General features: G+C 30.7%; 1 protein-coding gene across 2 annotated transcripts in view; it reads left to right on the forward strand.

Annotated features, from left to right (window-relative positions):
• The window catches only part of LOC125066787 (prominin-1-A), a 31,602-nt gene that overhangs the window by 1,979 nt on the left and 11,065 nt on the right, over nt 1-18,558 (forward strand). For both annotated transcript variants that reach the window (XM_047675058.1, XM_047675059.1), the window contains exons 3-11: nt 10,949-11,172; nt 13,191-13,378; nt 14,395-14,490; nt 14,848-15,050; nt 15,435-15,570; nt 15,999-16,169; nt 16,764-16,863; nt 17,474-17,555; nt 18,349-18,512. In XM_047675058.1, coding sequence (XP_047531014.1) covers nt 10,949-11,172; nt 13,191-13,378; nt 14,395-14,490; nt 14,848-15,050; nt 15,435-15,570; nt 15,999-16,169; nt 16,764-16,863; nt 17,474-17,555; nt 18,349-18,512 — 1,364 coding nt within the window. The remainder of the gene's footprint in view (nt 1-10,948; nt 11,173-13,190; nt 13,379-14,394; nt 14,491-14,847; nt 15,051-15,434; nt 15,571-15,998; nt 16,170-16,763; nt 16,864-17,473; nt 17,556-18,348; nt 18,513-18,558) is intronic.

Raw genomic sequence — 18,558 nt, forward strand, 5'->3', positions numbered from 1 at the left:
TTTGGAAGCTTATTCCTAAGCATAAACATTGGCATGTGACAGAATTTGAACTTCAAAAAAGTTACCTCACAATGTTTCCTTTCGCCGCCGAGAATGATAACCTCAAATCAGCATCTGAAAACTCAGTAGTGCTAGCCTTTCAACCTACGATATTATATCTACTACCTCATCTCGCCTGAACATCTTTTTTATTTCGTTACGAGACTCACACTTCATGTAGTTTGACCCACAAACAGTTCTCTACGTTATAAGTATTGGTGAACAACTTGACCCAATACATGTTTCGGTGTCGATCTTGACCTAATTTACTCAACAAAACATTTAAAATCATATGTCAATGCGTTGCCATTTAAACTTTTTCATAGTTAATAACTAGATATTTATGGAAAAAAATAATTAAATACCAAATTAATACGTGAGTTCAAATATCGAATTTATTCTTACAAAATTCTTTCTTTTTTTTTTAATTTCTTTTAAATTTAGTAATTTGACTCCAGGTTATCAAATTTAGTAAAACACTTGGCTTTGGAAATGGTTCAATTTTTAATTTTAATTATATGTATACACAGAGTAAAAACGAGAACGTTGTAGAGCACGCATATTGCTTTTGAACATTTATGCTGGTCGTAACTAGTTGTTCAATAGATTAAGAAGACACTATTATTTTGACATTGTAGATAAAAATAATACAAAAACAAAGAGCCATAACTCACGGATGGTGGAGTAAGGTTTTAAGTGACTAAAGATTAGCTTTGAGTATCGCCCTTCTCCTTATTCTCCTTATTACGGTACAATTATCTCGTCTCTTGGAACGGAATGGAAGAATTGCTTGACGGTATCAAAAGCGAGACGTATGAACTTGTTAATGAGTGGTTTACCGAACTCATTTATCATCAGTTGCCAGTTATCATTCATTACTTTCAATATTGCTTGACCTGAAATGAAAAAAAAAATATATAAAATTAAAAATAGTTAATTATTATGAAGATGAAATTAAATTAAAATCTGTAATATTTGTAATAAACGTACATAATATTTAATATGCTGTGCCATGGATATGGATAATTATGAGAATTGACAAAAAAGAAAACTAATTTCGAGAATATGTGGTTTTAATTATATTTTCTTAATAAATATCCACAGCATACGAAACAATATTTACTTACATGTATTTTTAAGCTACAATAATTTTTTAGTTAACTTACTAATTTCAGGATTGCCTTTAAACAGATTAGTAATAGCGAAGTCGACCTTTTCGTTGTAAACATAAACCACTTGGTGTTGTTTAATTTCGCGGTATATAACTCCGTTGTGAGTTCTGTCCTCAAATTTGGCTTTAAAACTTAACGACATGCTGGCTAAAATACGAAAACCACATTAAAAAAATAATAATAGATAAAGTTAGGTAAATAAAAGAGATACATAGATTTAGTCATTTACGCATTTACAAATAAATAATGGGTTTTAGGATATGGCTTGTTTCTTATTATAAATATAAATATTGAACACCATCAAATACATTACTCTAATCCTATGTATTAATGTAAGTAGCACAAAGCACTTGTGTTATGGAAAATCAGAAGTAACGATGGCACCACAAACACCCAGACACAAGACAATATAGAAAACTAATGAACTTTTTCTACATCGACTCAGCCGGGAATCGAATCCGGGACCTCGGAGTGGCTTACCCATGAAAACCGGTGTACACTGTGTATTATTAATTTTTGTCAAACACTTACGAGTTTTAATTTTTGCTTCTCCATCCCCATTTAATGAGAATAATAATATCTGACCAGTGGCTTTGTATTTTCCTGTTAGTAACAAGCTACAAGTCAAATTCAAAGAAGCATCGAATCCAACAAACCTGAAAAATTTGTATGTAGTACATAGTTTACATGATAAGCATTTTTATTAATATCTTCTATCCATGGACATATCCCCTCTTAAGCCCTGAAATAAATGTATTTTACTCATAATCGGAACACCAAACACAGATTTTCATATTTCTAACTGACAAACCTTTACCCTAAGTTTTACCCCTTTAGGATATGAATTGCCAAAAATCCTTTCTGACTACTCAATTAGGTTCCAGTAGGAATTAATATCCAAAATGTTATACACACCGGCTTGTGTGTGTGTGTGTTTCAATCAGTCATTTTAAAATTTAGTTAAGTAGAATTTTAATTTTCTTAAATTCAATAAAGATAAAATAATTATATGCATTTTAAACATTCGCGATAGTAATACTGAGCTATTATTTTTTAAGCTGTTTTTCTAAATTTAATATTTGCAAATAAATACAGCGTAAACTCCTTGTAACGTTACTGAATTTAACGACAAACTCCCTAAAGCGTAGAAATCACTCGACTTTGGTTGGTTCCGCTTGTCTTCCATACAATGATACTTTCTATATAGTTTTACATCCACTCTCAATAACGAAACAATAAATAATAAAAAGTTATTTTTTAGTAGCCAAAATTATTAAAAACTGCGCAGATGTGTAGGATCTTTTGTCGCTTTATTATCTTAGCCGTCGGCATAATACATACCGAACTTTCTAATAAATCCGTTCTTTAGTTTACAAATTGTGATTGCTTGCATCCATAAAGAAGCTCTGGAAGCAGCAAAATTATTAAAAAAGTACTTTTTTATTACCAAGATGCCTCAATATTGCACCGTTACAACAAAATTACTGCAGCGAAATACGTCAGACGAAAATTATAACAGACTATACGCCGAAGCATTCAAATAAGAATTGTTTTATATAATTACTAACTAGTCTGAAATGAACTTTTTATAATACAGATTTTTCTTATCTCCATTTAACGACAACTCTCTATAACGTCCAAATACATACAGTCCCTTGAGTGTTGTAAAACAGAGTTTACACTGTATATAAATAATATTAGACATCGAAATATGTTTTATATTTTTTTTGGGCAAAATGGAAAATACCATAATTATAAAATCGGATGTTATGCTCATTTAAAATATTTTACATACTATAAAAATCGAAATTTAAAATACATACTTAATACTTTATTAATAAACTATTTAAACCGGTTACGTAAATAGATGTTTATTTGTAAATAGATATATTAATAACTGAACTACAACTGCAATGGGTCTCAATTCTATAGAATCTCAAAATCGATCTTAGCTATCTGGCATACATAATAACTTCGGCATCACATAGGTAAACATTATATTGTATAAATATTACCCAAATTGATCGACAGCTTAGAATTATAAACTATTATATAAAAATATATGTTTGTCAGCTTATTCTTAAAAGAAATATTTGGCCAAAATATTCTTCGCCTGATAAATTATGGCAAGCAAATTTTCATTAGCACAAAAATTTTGTAGATAAAAAATAAATCTATAGGATAGTATTTTTTTTTTCGTCTGTTCCTGACCAACTAAGAGAGTGTGCAAGAGATATTTTATTGCTCAATTTTATAAAGAGAAGATCAATACCAACTAATAAAGTGATTTAATCAATCATAAAATAATGGGTTAGTTAGGTGACCTACCACTGCAGAAACTTGATCAGAAAAAATGGTTGTCAGACTGGTCTAGCTGGGCTAAGTCTACTACAGTATAATATGAAGTTACTCCAAATGGTTTGACTGCGATTAATAAAAAAAAAAACCTTATTCGACTCATACAAAATGGAAATAAAAATATACTATATAGGCTTTTACAAGAAATTTTTAATCGTCAGCTTCCAGAATTATGTAAAGCTACCACAAGTTGGGAATATAGATTCTACAAAGAATGACATACAAGAAACTATTGAGTTACCATATTCTCTTTCAACATCTTAAATACAATTTGTAGTTAAAATGTTTAATACACCATGAGAGTCAATAAGCATTAAGTCTACGCTTTTTTATATCTATATAATCTTGTGCTGGGTAATACGCCTTAGTTATTAGTGTTTTTAACAAACAATTTAAATTTATGAATTGGTAAAGTTAAAATACTTGGCCCAAGAAGGATTTATTAACTTTGCGGACTTAGGAACTTGGCTCTAAAGCTTATTCTTACTTCTCTTGTTTATACAATGATTATAACGATCAGTATTATTGCGAATATACATAACTAGCGACCCTCCCCGGCTTCGTGTGCGAATGCTGATACTGTCCAATGCTGATACTAGATATACTACAGTATGTAGACACATACACGTTCACAGTTTTTCAGTCATCAGACAATACAAACCGTTTGTCCCTGCGTTTTAAATCTGTAATATAATTTTCGAAAATATTTATTTAAATTATAAGCTGTGAAGACCCATATTGATCTATATTAAATGCACAATGTATTTAAGGTACTTATTTGGATAAAGAATAATTCTGTATTGTTTAAAGTCGCTTCGAAAATATACCATTATTTCTCGCAAAAAGTAAAGGATAAAAATTATTATTGTGGGTTATCCCTGAGAGTTAGACCTATATTATCACGGATTTTTTTGTAGACCTTTTTAAGGTGTACAAAATTGGTACATTATTTTGATCTGTCTTGTAGGGTTCAGCCAGCGTTTACAATATAAGCGCAAAAAAATATTTTTATTTACGACATCACATTATAAACCTCCAAAATTATCAGTGTTTCTCTCCTATATTGTACATTTACTATATACATATAAACCTTCTTCTTGAATCACTCTATCTATAAAAAGCCGCATCAAAATACGTTGTGTAATTTTAAAGATCTAAGCATACACAGGTGCAGACAGACAGCGGTAAGCGACTTTATTTATACTATGTAATGCTAAGCTCTATTCCTACTTTGTTAAAAAACTCCCTTAAGGCGTCTCGAGCTCCATGACCATAAATAGTTGGACAGCCCTTTTTTATGAAATGAAAACAGATTCAATATCAATTCAATAACGTTGGCCCAAAATAATATCTTAAAAGACATAATACTATGAAAATTAAAAAAATAAACAAATCGACCCATATAAATATCAGTTAATTGTTTCACATTTATAAGCGTGTATGTGGAGCTGAGCTTTTCCGTGAGGATTCCACTGTTTTCAATGCACTGCTTATATTGTCATAATAGTTCTTTTACCCGTCAACTTGAAAAACAGAAAACACTAAAATAAGAAAATATCTAAAATCGATTCTTGTAGAACACCTATTTTTAAAACAGATTTATAAATAAGGCTTTATTTCATGATATATGATCTGTTAGTTTTGGCATGTAGTGTAAATATGTTTAAGAAGTGCTATACCTGCTACATTTAACGAAACCGTTTTGTTTGCTATGAATAATTAATCATTTGTACCGAAATGGACGAGAAGTTGAAATAATTTACTTCAAGATTTGCATATTGGAAATAGGCCTCTAATAACTGGGATCACTTCTGTTTCTAGTTTTAAAAAGTTGAAAAACTTTTATAGTGTTTAACAAATTAGAAAATGAACCCATATACAATAAAATATAGCTATATATTTAATAATATAATAATAAAATTAGCTATACAATATGATGGTTTATTAGGTTTAAGAATAAAGTTAATTTGTGTCAAAATGTGTGTCAATGTCACTGTGACACAATGTGTGTGTTGTTGTCTTTTACAAAGATAATACAAAATAAATACAAGTACAATTTGCGATCTCTATTTTGATATATGTCGCATTTCAAAAGAACTTAAACAAACGAACCGAATTTATTATCTTGGTGTGCGTGATACCTATTCCTGACACTCGCCAAACGTCATACTACTTTACTAGTGTGCGTGTATTTAGTGGCCAGCATTTGGCTATTTTTTTAATAACTAACGACGACACGTTCTCTGCATTAACAGTTTATCTGGACAGAATCAAAGATGGATATATAAACCGAAGCCAAATATAATCGTTTAATAACATTATAAATAGAATTTCAAGAAGTTTTGAAAGTTGTTTATGGTTCGTAGAGTCTAGAGTTATGTAAACATGTCTTTTTTTAAATTGTGGTTAGTATGTTTTTTTTTTTGTAATTCGAGTATATGAAAGAAGTTCTACTTGTTTAATTATTTTTGTTACAAAAAAATATTAATGAATTTTATTCGAGTTTAATGTTTTTTAAATCGCCAAGACATTTTATATGCTTTTCGCCATAAGTTTCCATCTCTTTCTTTTATTGATATAGATATATAAGATATTTTTTTTAAATATTATTTAATTTCCATGGAATCTATAGGATTCCCTCTGTTATGCAATATAACTACTTATATTATATATATATATATTATATATACCTACGGTAGACTAAGACGAATGGTTCATCAGATAGTAAGTGGTAACCACTGCTCACAGACATTGGTATTTCAACAAATATTAATCATTCCTCATATCACTAATACGTCACCAACCTTGGGAACTAAGATGGCTGGCTCACTTACACTTCAAACTGGAACACAACAACACTAAGTATTGCTTTATTTGCGGTACATTATGAAACATAGGTATGTATATACAGTAGCGTGACCTGAAACATAGTACAATTTATTAAAAACATTAAGGAATAATGTGAATCCATTTTCAACTAACTTTGAATTTCTTTTGCTTAATGGCTTTCAGTAATATGCTTATGTTACAAAATTGTACATAGATTTAACAAAAGAGATCCATACGATGACATTGACATTTTAAAAGGATCGCTTCCTGTAAGTCGATAGCGCCAAAATATTTCTTGCACTAATGGAGGTTAATGTCGCTAAGAAGTCCTATAATAATACGACTATAAACTGCGAACTACATTTAATGGAGATTGTACCTGGCCTTCGAATTAACTTTTTGTAATTATAATATCGCCTTTGTCTCATACCTACTTGTCAGTTTAATGTTTTGTTTTTTTGCGTGAACTCGTTTCGGTATATACGAAATGGATTTATTGTATATGACAATTTTTTATATAAAATCATTAATATTCTAATCAAAAATGAATATAATTTTTTGGAGGAAGCATTGAGATCGACATGTCACACACACACACATGTTGACACAAAAAACAGATTAGATAAAAAGAAAGAACTCCCGTACTCCCTAAAAAATTGACCAAAGAAACTCGGACAGTTTGTATATCTATATCTGTTTAAGTACAAAATATCAATAATTTACCAAAACTACCAATTCGTACATTAAATTATGCTGTGGCATATTCTAGTCAGAACAACAAATACAAATGTAATCGCATAAAGACATCCGAATGTATGAGATAAATTATGAAACATTAAATAGTGTACAAAAGTCACAAATAAATAAAATAAAAAAGTTTATTATAAAATTGTACAAAACTAAAATTAAGCAAAAATAAATCTAAAAGGAAAAGAAAATATGCAGATATACACACCGGATATAGATATACCGAACTTAATCCATTAGATCCCAAGTGCCGCATTTTTTACACAGATACGAAATGTTATCAGAGCAAATACTTAGGGTAATGAGATTGTATCTCATTAACAAATGAGCTTATCGCTCATCTAGCAAGATTTGGTCATCGTTGATATGATATACTTCACTTTATGACCAATGTCTGTTTCTGATGTAACAATCTATTAAGATTACGAGGGGTGTAATTGTTTGTCTTGGATTAATGTTTATGCGCTAACATTTCATTTGTCAGGCAGATGATTTCTGATTCTACTAATATTGTGATTATGTATTATATCACATTAATGTTTTTTTATCCATGAAATCGAAATCGAATCGAATAGTCTATTCCGATTAACAACATTTACAAATAAACAACATTTAACATCAAATTGACGCGATATCATTGGTCGAGAGCTTGAATAAAATTTATGATATTCATTATGGATTTGCAAAAAAATTGCATTTTAAACGTTGATGAAACTGTTATCGGATCTTTGGAAGTAAAATTTAAATGTAATTAAGAAGTTTAGTGGAATAGTGATGTATATTATACAGACACATTAGTCAAGAACTGTTAGCAGTGCACAATATAGCTGAGCTATTAGCAATACGCGTGGCATACCTGAATTGTTTATATTTATTCCATTTCCGATTTGAAAAGACTATAAAAGAGAATGTCATAAATACATAAAAAACAAAAAGCAGATTAATGAATAGTAGTTCTAATATGTCTTTACTCTTAGACACTGGCTGTACATGTCTACCGATGAAGATCTAAGGATTTAATTTAACCCTTCTACCTATTATTACACTTCCCATTGATCTTTCAAAAATAACTTAAAAATTAAAATTAATATAATTGTCGTTGACCAAGATTTTATTAAACAAGATAAGTGGATATAAACTTGTGACGTCAAGTTTGGCTAACACAAATACACCTTTCCGGGGCACGGTATTTGATTCCAGAAAAAACCCGTAGATCATTGTACAATTAATAAATTCAAAGTTCGTGTTTAAAAACATAAAAAAATACACTTTGTTTATTTACATTTAATTTAATATTAAGAAAATGAAATAAATTAACATTAAGGCCTTAACTATATATGTTGTGTACAAATTATGAATAAGATATTTAATGTTGTACCCATTATAATATATTATACTTTTACATATAATTTAATTTAATTGATCGTTGATGAAGCGACTTTATTATCTTGGTGTGCGTGATACCTATTCTTGACACTCGCCAATCGTCATACTACTTTACTAGTGTGCGTGTATTTAATGGCCAAAATTCGGCCATTTTTTTAATAACTAACGACGACGCGTTCCCTGCTTTAACAGTTTATGTGGACAGAATCAATCATGGATAAATAATCCGAAGCCAAATATAATATATTAAACTTTTACATATAATTTTATATTCGTTGATATTTACATGGAAAACGCTACGCCTTCTGGCCTCGTGCGGATAAAATAAGGTTCTCCATAAAACGTTTATATTGAAAGACAAACATCGAAAGGATAATAGACATAGAAAAACACGAACAGATTTGTTTACCAGTTTTTCTCGATACAATGCAATCCGAAACCGAATATCCGAAGAGCTTATTATAGAATTAAGTATATTTATATCTGGATGAAAAAATTACGTATAAACTGATTTCTTGACTGTATTTAATTATGCAAATACATCAAAACAAACATTTAAGAATTCATTAGTTTTCTATGTTGTCTTGGGTCTGGGTGTTTGTGGTACCGTCGTTACTTCTGATTTCCATAACACAAGTGCTTTAGCTACTTACATTGGGATCAGAGTAATGTATGTGATGTTGTCCAATATTTATTTATTTATTATATTTTTAAGAACTCAGTTATCTTACCGTATAATAAAATTGTAATAGAACCATGTTATATCAATATTTTTCTAACAATAATTTTGTTCACATCCTAGATTGTTACTAATACATGTTAATGCTATAAGTATATTATTGTGCAACCGATCATGTGGAATTGTTTAGATGTTATAGGGTATGCAAATAGAGCAATCTCTTTTCCTGCAATCCTACACCTAAAGTCCTACTTGGTCTCAGGTCTTTGTGCGTGTTTGTTGTACCTACCACACGCTCATCATTCATTCTAGATTATAATATTTTCATTCATTATGAAAAATACAACATACTTAATATTGTTGTGTTTCAGTTTGAGGATGATTGTGCACAAAGGACATAATGTCACAAGGTTTGTAGCCTCGCGTTGTAAGATATGTTTAATGGTTCTGACAATGCTGTGTATTTCGGCTATGGTGAGCACTTACCAATAATCTTTATTCAAGCAATTTGGAATCATCTTTTTAGCCATATCCTAACTGGCCTGTCTGAATAATTGGCCTAAAAATAAAATCAAGTGAGGGAGAAACGTCTGTACGTTCTTTCTAAAGTACGGTTGAGTAAACAATGACCGCATTGACCGGCTTAATAGTTCAAACTTCGAACTGCTAATGAGAATTTTTCAACAGAAAACTCCGTAACTTATATTTGCCCAACCGGAGTTTGAAAGGATCTACCACCCAATAAGTTAGTCAGTGCTTTCCAAAACGGCATAAATAATATATTACAACAGGTCTTATTAAAAAAATTATTATATTATGTCATTCAGTTCATTATTTGACAAATCCAGTAAAAATTGTTTCATCTCTTTTTAATAAAAGTATGTCATAATTCTCAGATACGCCAGATAGATATTTACAGATTACATTAAATAAACTTTTCAGTAAATAAACTCATAAATAGTTAATGTAATCAATGCCGTACTAATATATTAATTAAAACTTTTTATTTATGATATATTTGATAAATAATTAGATCCTATGTTCCTTTAATAAACCGTTTTATGTTTATACATTATATCGACACCTTTGACACCTGCGCGATTGAACATAAGCTGAAATAGGTCCGCCACAGGTTAAGTTCATTTTGGCGTCTGAAGTAGGAATCACTTATGACTTTATGTAACTTGTCTATTCTAACGAATCTAATTTTATCACCTCAAAGTTTGTTCCAAAATCTTGAAATGTATGTATTCGTTTTCTCAGATTATATTTTGAATGTACAAAGTCTTTTCAACACCTCGGGAGGCAGAAACCAAGACAGACTTGATATGTAAAATATACATATATATAAATATCCTACCCGTTAATCGAAGTTGTTGATTCAAATCGAACCAGCTACCGATATGAATCCAATTTAGGGAACTCATATTAATGTCAACGACAAGTGCCATTTGAGGATACTGATTAATTTATACTGTTTTTTTACAGTTTCATTTAATAACTGTATATATATATCTTAAATATAGAAATTGTTTGACGTTGTGATCAATTTTAAGACATTGCGATTGGATAGTTTAAATATTTAATAACAATAATATCTTAATCAATATTTCTTTATTTCCTTTTATTTTATATTGTAATGGAGAGGACCAAAGCCAATTTTTGATTTTACTTAGAACTACATTATATGCCTTTTACTTTTAACAATGAGTATTTAATAAGCCTCACTTTGTTACAGTCAATAAGGGTGGAGTCTTCATTTTTGGTGTTCATCATTATATTTGGAATTTTCGCTCTGATCATTCCTCTGTATCTTTTCATATTGAGTTTAATATCGTTATTCTCAAAATCAAAATGCACAGATGAAATCGAATCTGGAACCCTATTTCTTGAGCCAGAGAGAGGAGATTGCCATAGCAAAATTCTCGTTATCTTCACTTTCCTGTTCCTTCTTATTAGCTGGTAAGTACAATAACACATTCATTTTCATAATTTACTTAAAGTTTTATCATTCACATATCCGCTACAACATGAAATACATTATTTTTATTATCACTACGAGTTTATTTTAAGTAGATTATTAAAAATATTAAGCAATTTAAAGCGGGTTAAAATTAACCAACTATTGACAACACCCATTTATACAATTAGTTATAAAAATGACAGAACTTCAAAACAAATAAAGGAGAATGTCCATGAAATAAATAAGAGACCATTAGGCTTTCTGTTCCGAAACCGCCGTCGATCCAATTAAGAGCTCTCAAGACTATTGGAAGCAGGTAGAAATCTCGGGAACGCAAAGCATTACACCGTTAATGACGGTCCCAGACATTACCAAGTGCGAAGTCCTGGCTAAAGGTTTTAACGCAGTTATGGATACGATACCATTACCTTGTGAGAATAGTGACAGTAAAATATCACTTCATGGCTTACCAATGGCAAAGTATTACACATACCTTTAATAAAACTGTGACATACAATATTTTTGGGATTAAATTATAGCGGATTATATTACTATAAAAATAGAAGCACTCTAATACAGATCCTAACATGTTTGATCGTATTTTTTTTGTTAATGAACACATCTAAAACTATTACAAAACATTGATTAAGCCGAGTTTAATCATAGTTCTTAAGTAATTGTAAAAAACTGTCAAAAACTATACCGTGATCTGTGTGATTTGTGAGTCGTATCCAGAAAATGAGTGGTTCCATTGGTAATATCAATTAGCAACTGCTAAAAAAATGAATATGTCATTTAGTTAATATTACTAATATTATAAATGCGAAATTTTGGATGGATAGATATTTGATATTCGATCACGCCAGAACGGCTGAACGGGTCTAAATTAAATTCGTCACTGAAATTGATAATAGTCTGGATTAGCACATAGTTTACTTTTGATCCTGGAATTGTGTATTTAGCATTTGCGCAAGCACAAATCGATCAATATTTAACAAACAAAAAAGTCGGTTGACGGAGAACAAAAAAGTACTAAACTGTTTTTTGTTTTGTCTCTCTATTTATATATAGATAATCAATATTACGAACGAAGACCAAGACTCATGTTTATTTCCTTGCTTATCAACTAGAGGGCAGATGTATTGAAAAAAGTATCCCCGTTATTAAAAACTTAAATTCAACGACAGTAAAAACTAATGAATGAATAGCTTGAGCTAACCTTGAAATAACGTAAAGTTTATGCATTCACGCCAAATATAAATGACTACATGAAGCAAAATATAGCAGTTTTATTTATTATTAGATATTTACGAGAACTCGTATCAGCTATTTTTAACAAAAACGAGTCTTGGAATAATAAAATATATTATACCGGCTGTACACGCTTGTCACATCGCTTTTCGTGCCTCTCGTCGCTTAAAAGTTCTACACGAGACAACACTATGTACAAACTCGTATCAATTCAATTTTATACGCATACTGCGATGGACCTGTTGCTGCATATGACCTTCGTGCTATAAGTTATTATATTTTTTACGAGTGTGTACAAGTACGCTCTCGTTTGCACCGCGAGATTCACGCTTCCGAAAGCAAACGACGGTCGTGTAACGCGACACGCCGAAGGCATCGTGTACATCGTCTCGTGGTATCTTGACGAGCGTGTACAGCCGCCATTAGATTTGTCAAACAAGCACATTTAATAATGTGCACATTGTCGTATATATATTCATTCCGATTTTTCATTGTTATTGGTCGTATATCTTTCGTGTTGTTTATTTCAAAATACAAATAGAATTTGTTATTCTTAATGTACAACTTTGAATGATTCGATGGATGTTTGTTACTTTATCTATTACGTAACGGCTGAACGAAATGGATTGAAATGAAATACATTATCTTGTATCCTGGATTAGCTTCTAACAACTTTAATATATAATAATATATTTATTTCAATTAGACTTTGCGAATATAACGACTCAGAAAAAATAAAAAAATACTGTTTCAATTTTATTTTCAGTTTTCTTATAACAGGAATGGTCTTAAGTAATGAGCAGTCACGCATGGCTGTAGCTGAGAGTCGTAATATCATTAGTTGCGCATGCGCAGATATAGCATCTTGGCTTTCAACCGCTGCGCAGGAATTACACCACAGCCTTGTTCCACCTGTAGATATGGTATATTACGCCTATAAAGAGGATTTAAGAGGTGAGTAATAAAAACTAAAGACTAAACATAAATGTTTGATGAAAAATATTAATTCTCTAAAATGTCTCATACACGTACATATATTGCTTAGAAGGAAGAAGCTTTCAAGTTTATTCCACGTTTTTTGATATTCATTCACATTGAGATTTTCTTACGATGTTTTCCTGCATCATCGAAGACGATATGAATAATAAACATGAATTAGACAATTGAAAAATCAGTTCAATCATGCGTTCTAGCTATTGGACAGTCTTAGACCTCAATTTAAAAGATGACTATCTTATATTTTCGTATTACGGTTCTTGTCTTACATTTAAATCTCGGAAATAATATAAAGTGTAAATTATTACAAAAAAAATAAAAAATAAAATAGAAAAATATTTCTCACAAAATCGTAACGCAAAATATCGCACATTTTGTAAAGTAATGTCTAAGGCAAACCTACAGTTTCCGGGAAGAACCCTCTAGTGACAGGTTACATTATATCGTAAGACGAGTTTATTTTATTCTTTATATTCATAGAGGCCTACAAATATTATTGCTCGTCGTTGGTTATATAAAAAAAAGGCTTGGATCACATGGCTTATTTCCATTTCCTTAATACTAGTACTTATGTTGATCTTAAATATAGTTCACTAGCGTGTACACAAGCGCAAGTGCATTCTTTTTTACCAGCCTTCCACATTCTGCGACAGCAAAGACGAAACGACGGGTTTACATGCTATATGTGGAATGGAACTATACTGTCAACTATCTACTGAAAATTCCACAACAAAAATCCAATAATTTTCATATTCGTATCTCGCAACGAGTCTATCGTTTTTTTAAATTTTTTTTTTAATCGAACTCGAGACGCTATTGCGTATTTTTGCTATTCTGTTTGGTTTTGGTCATCCTCGCCCAGTTGATAAGTTCACCAGTATATATTAGAAAATGATAAATCGTTGCTGAATTTTAAAAATGAAGACGTAGGATTCTTTTTTAAATTTAAGAAAATATTTACAACTTGTTTTTAGAGGCAGAGACGCTTCTTGGGCAACCGATACAGCAGGCAATAGCTTCGGAGAGTGGCATTGATCTAGTTCTTGATTCATTGGCAGACATAATAACAGGTATACGAAAACAAATACTTAACTGATGTCAAGTATAACTTCAAAGCTAAACATCAACGTATAATTATTGAAGCTATACTTGAAAATTTGGTCAAATATTCATTTAGTTAGTTTTCTGCTCTTAATACATGAAGTACTTTTATTAAAAAGCACCTTTTCATCACGCTAAAGATAGTGTCCTTAATCAGCGGTAAATGTGGTTTCCAAGACTAGCGCACCCTACAACACTCATTCGCCCACAACATAATATATGTAGATACACCACCAGTGACTCGTCACTCCCGCTATATTGCCTTTTGTTTAGAAAATCTTTTGATTCTTGGCCTTATTTTTATTAAAGTTCGTCTTTTATTACAGAGAGTGAGGATTTATCCATGAAAGTGTCCTCATTGCGTGATATATGCCACAAAGCTGGTCTCTTAGCAATTGCAACTTCTGATAAAATTAAAGACTTAGCCCAGCAACTAGATAGTTTGAAGAGAAACTGCGCCGAAAGGGATGCTCCTCTATGCGATACACTAAACACAAATTCATTGCATATTACGATGAAATTTGACTCAGTAAGTATTTTCAGGCGTATAATATTTTTTTGCAGAATACATTTGGCAACCGATGAATTTATCTTAATCAAAAATTGACACGCCGATATTATTATAAATAAAAGAGGAGTGTTTGTTTATACTATTTATCTAATTAATAATAAATTGTTAATACTCAATTGATTTAAATTTGTGCCGATATTACCAATCAAATTTTAACACTTTGGCTAACACTTACACTAATGAATCTTTTGAGTCAATAAAATGGATTAAAAATTCAAATTGGATTAAAACCTTCTAATTCCAAAATGAAACCTCTTTTTCTTTTGAAAAAATCAATGATTTACTTCCAAATATCGCTAAACATATTAAGCATAACATTTATTAATAAGAACTATTTTACAGATACTTCAAGAGCACCAGTTACTTGAATTGAAAGATCTTGGTGTCATTAACCTTACTCAGGCCATATCCGCAGCTAGAAAAGAGTTCCGTACCCTGCCTTCTGCTATATATTCGCAAACGGAACTTGTCAGAGCAGGTACATATAGACCCTTTAAATTGGTAATGGTTAAAATAAAATATTGTATATATTTTTTTATAAAGTATTTTATTTTTTATTAATTTAAAACGATGCAATATCTTTCTTTGTATAAAAAGTACGATAGCTTATTAAAATATATTGAGTTGAGAACAAATGCAATACAATTAAAAAGTTGGGTAAAATATTAGATTTCCGCGGAGATTAAAACTCGCAGCGATCGAGCTATTACTAGTTAGTATAAGAGGTATTCAACAGTCTTGAATATTTTGTTTTTTCCTAATAATATATCACATTGTTTTTTTTTGAATTATTTATCTCTATAATATCTAAACATCTAAACAATTACGAAAGTGTGATTCCGATTCACGGCAGCGTAGAGGTGATAAAAGAATTATTTATATTTATATTAAATCTCCATCATAAAGATATACTGCAAGATATAGAAAACCGAAGACAATCTGTTCACAATTCAGCAAGAGTGCTGAGCGATATAGTGCGCCATCTCACATCAGCCTTGCATAGCCTCGCTAGGCAGTTCGACATCGGGTTGGACAGAGTGCACAAGTATGATCTATGGAGATGGGTAATATTGCTAAGTGAGTCTCTTCTTTTATTTCTTGCTAGCCTATAGTAATTGAATATAAGCAATTGTGATGATTTATATTCGTCTAAGACGTCAATTATTGATGAAGATGATGCCTCTTGACCGATTTCGGTCACGCCGGCCATTCTCGATGGATAAAAGCCCATTGCGCTGGAAGAGTGTGCACATATATGTTCTCTCAATTCCCTCTCGACTCGCATAATCCGATAAGATGGCAAATCTGCACGACCAGATAGAACTTAGGCATGTACATACAATTTTTTAACTTCTGGACTCTAAAAAAACAATACCAATAAACTTTTATCGGCTCAACCTGGGTATTGAACTTAGGACCTTTGGACCTGGGGCCTTTTATCTAGCCACTAGATTAACGAGGCAGTCATCTAGTACCTAAAGGGTTAAATGAGCAACGCTTCCGCCAAAATATATTTCGTTAGTGTAAAGGAAGAATAGCGAAAACACGAAAACGGTACTTTTGGGAAATGAGGTTTAAAGTAAAAATTTCGACGCTCGTCGTTCGATTTACCTTTCTACTAACTTTAACTAAATTTAATCTTCAATATATTATATATTTTTATATTTACAGCGTGCAACGCGTCCCTCAGTTTCGTGATGATACTCGTTTTATTCGCGATGTTTTGTGGATGTGGAAATGCAAAAATCCACGCAAAAAGAACATTACAAGTGTGAGTATTAATAACTCCAATTTCACCACTTTTTCAGAGATGCAAATACAACCTAATAATTGCCGAACATAAAAATGAGTATTATATTTAGGAAAAAATATCTTTACCAATATATTGGTTCCTGTAGCAGGCTCACCTCACTATCACTCATTGTACCGTCAAACACTGTGAACGAAAAATGGGCCAGTACTTACCTCATTGGCCAGTATTTACCTCACAAGGGGTTATTCGGCGGTCAAGGTCATAGGAACATTCCGTGACATCTATTTTTCACTGCAATGAATTTGATAAAGTATTGTAATACAGTATGCGAAGTCTATATTGTCTTAACATACCTTTACTGATTATTGTGAACAAACACAACAATCAGTTTTTTTTTTCGAATAATCCAATCCAAAAAAAAAACAGAAAACAAACATTATTACTTATAGTTAAGTATATATATATATATGGATGAAATGTATACATTTTATTTAACAATTAATTTTTCTGTTAGTTTGTTAGTTAGGCTAAAAATATAGTAATTTTAACGTACGTATTGCAATTTCTAGTAAATATCAATAAAATAAACTATAATATATTTTTTTATAATTTAAGTGATTTGTTTCAGCTCTTCATTCTGCATTTGTATCATTTCTATAATATTATGGAGTTTAATATGTGCGACCTTCCTCATCGCGGGTCATGCTGAGGTAGAGTATTATATTTAAAACATTTATGTTTTTGTTAAATTGTTAGCAGAAAATAAGACGTATAAAGTCTACAAATGTTTTCATGGAAACCTAAATACTCAAACCTTCCTTTTATAATATACTTGAACCTTCTCCTTAAAGCTCTAAATTTCCTGTTAAGTTTTATTAAGGTATAATGGTTTAATAGTTCTTTACAACTTTTTAATAATTAAAAAGAATGCCTTACTTATTAATAAAAAAAAAAATTATATCTATATGATTAGGAATTATTAACTTATAAGTTACTAATAAACATTAAGTGTTACAATATTATGCATTATATCTTCATTTACAAGTAGATATATTTTGTAAATATATATATATAATTTTAATTTCGAAATGATTTAATTTAACTCACATTAACATATTGCTCGACGCCTGCACGTTGTTTATTAGCAATTTCAATTTAATGTTGTTTGCTCAGTCTTTTATAATAGGCTATTAAGTTTTAATATTCACAGCAATATTACTCAACGAGGTGTGTTGTACTTTAATTTTAAGTTATTAAGTACTTAATATTTATTTATTTTATATAGATTGGCAGAATGGTAAACGTTCCACCTGATGGTAAGTGGTCACCACCGCCCATACATACATTGGTGCTGCTAGAAAAATTGGACATCCCTTAGGTTACATCAATGCAACAATGTAAAGGATGGATTGCAGATGAGTTTGCACAAAGCGAAGTTCAAAATAATAGGCTTAATTAATTCATAAATCTATTTTCAGCTTATCAAATAAACTATTGTTTCAGTTATATGCATGCCAAATTTTGTGGGATACACAACAGTACAAGACTTTATCATTGCTTTTAGATAAGCCGTCACCTTTGTTATCAGATAACGAGGGCATTTTCGATGTTTTATTCAAAGATTTAGACAATGTAACCATCGAAGTATCTGTCAAAAATATCTTAAGGTAACGTGTCGTTTTATTTTAAGTAATACGTTTATGTTCGTAAGAA

This window comes from Vanessa atalanta, chromosome 10 (genome assembly GCF_905147765.1).
Source record: "Vanessa atalanta chromosome 10, ilVanAtal1.2, whole genome shotgun sequence".
NCBI lineage: Eukaryota > Metazoa > Arthropoda > Insecta > Lepidoptera > Nymphalidae > Vanessa > Vanessa atalanta.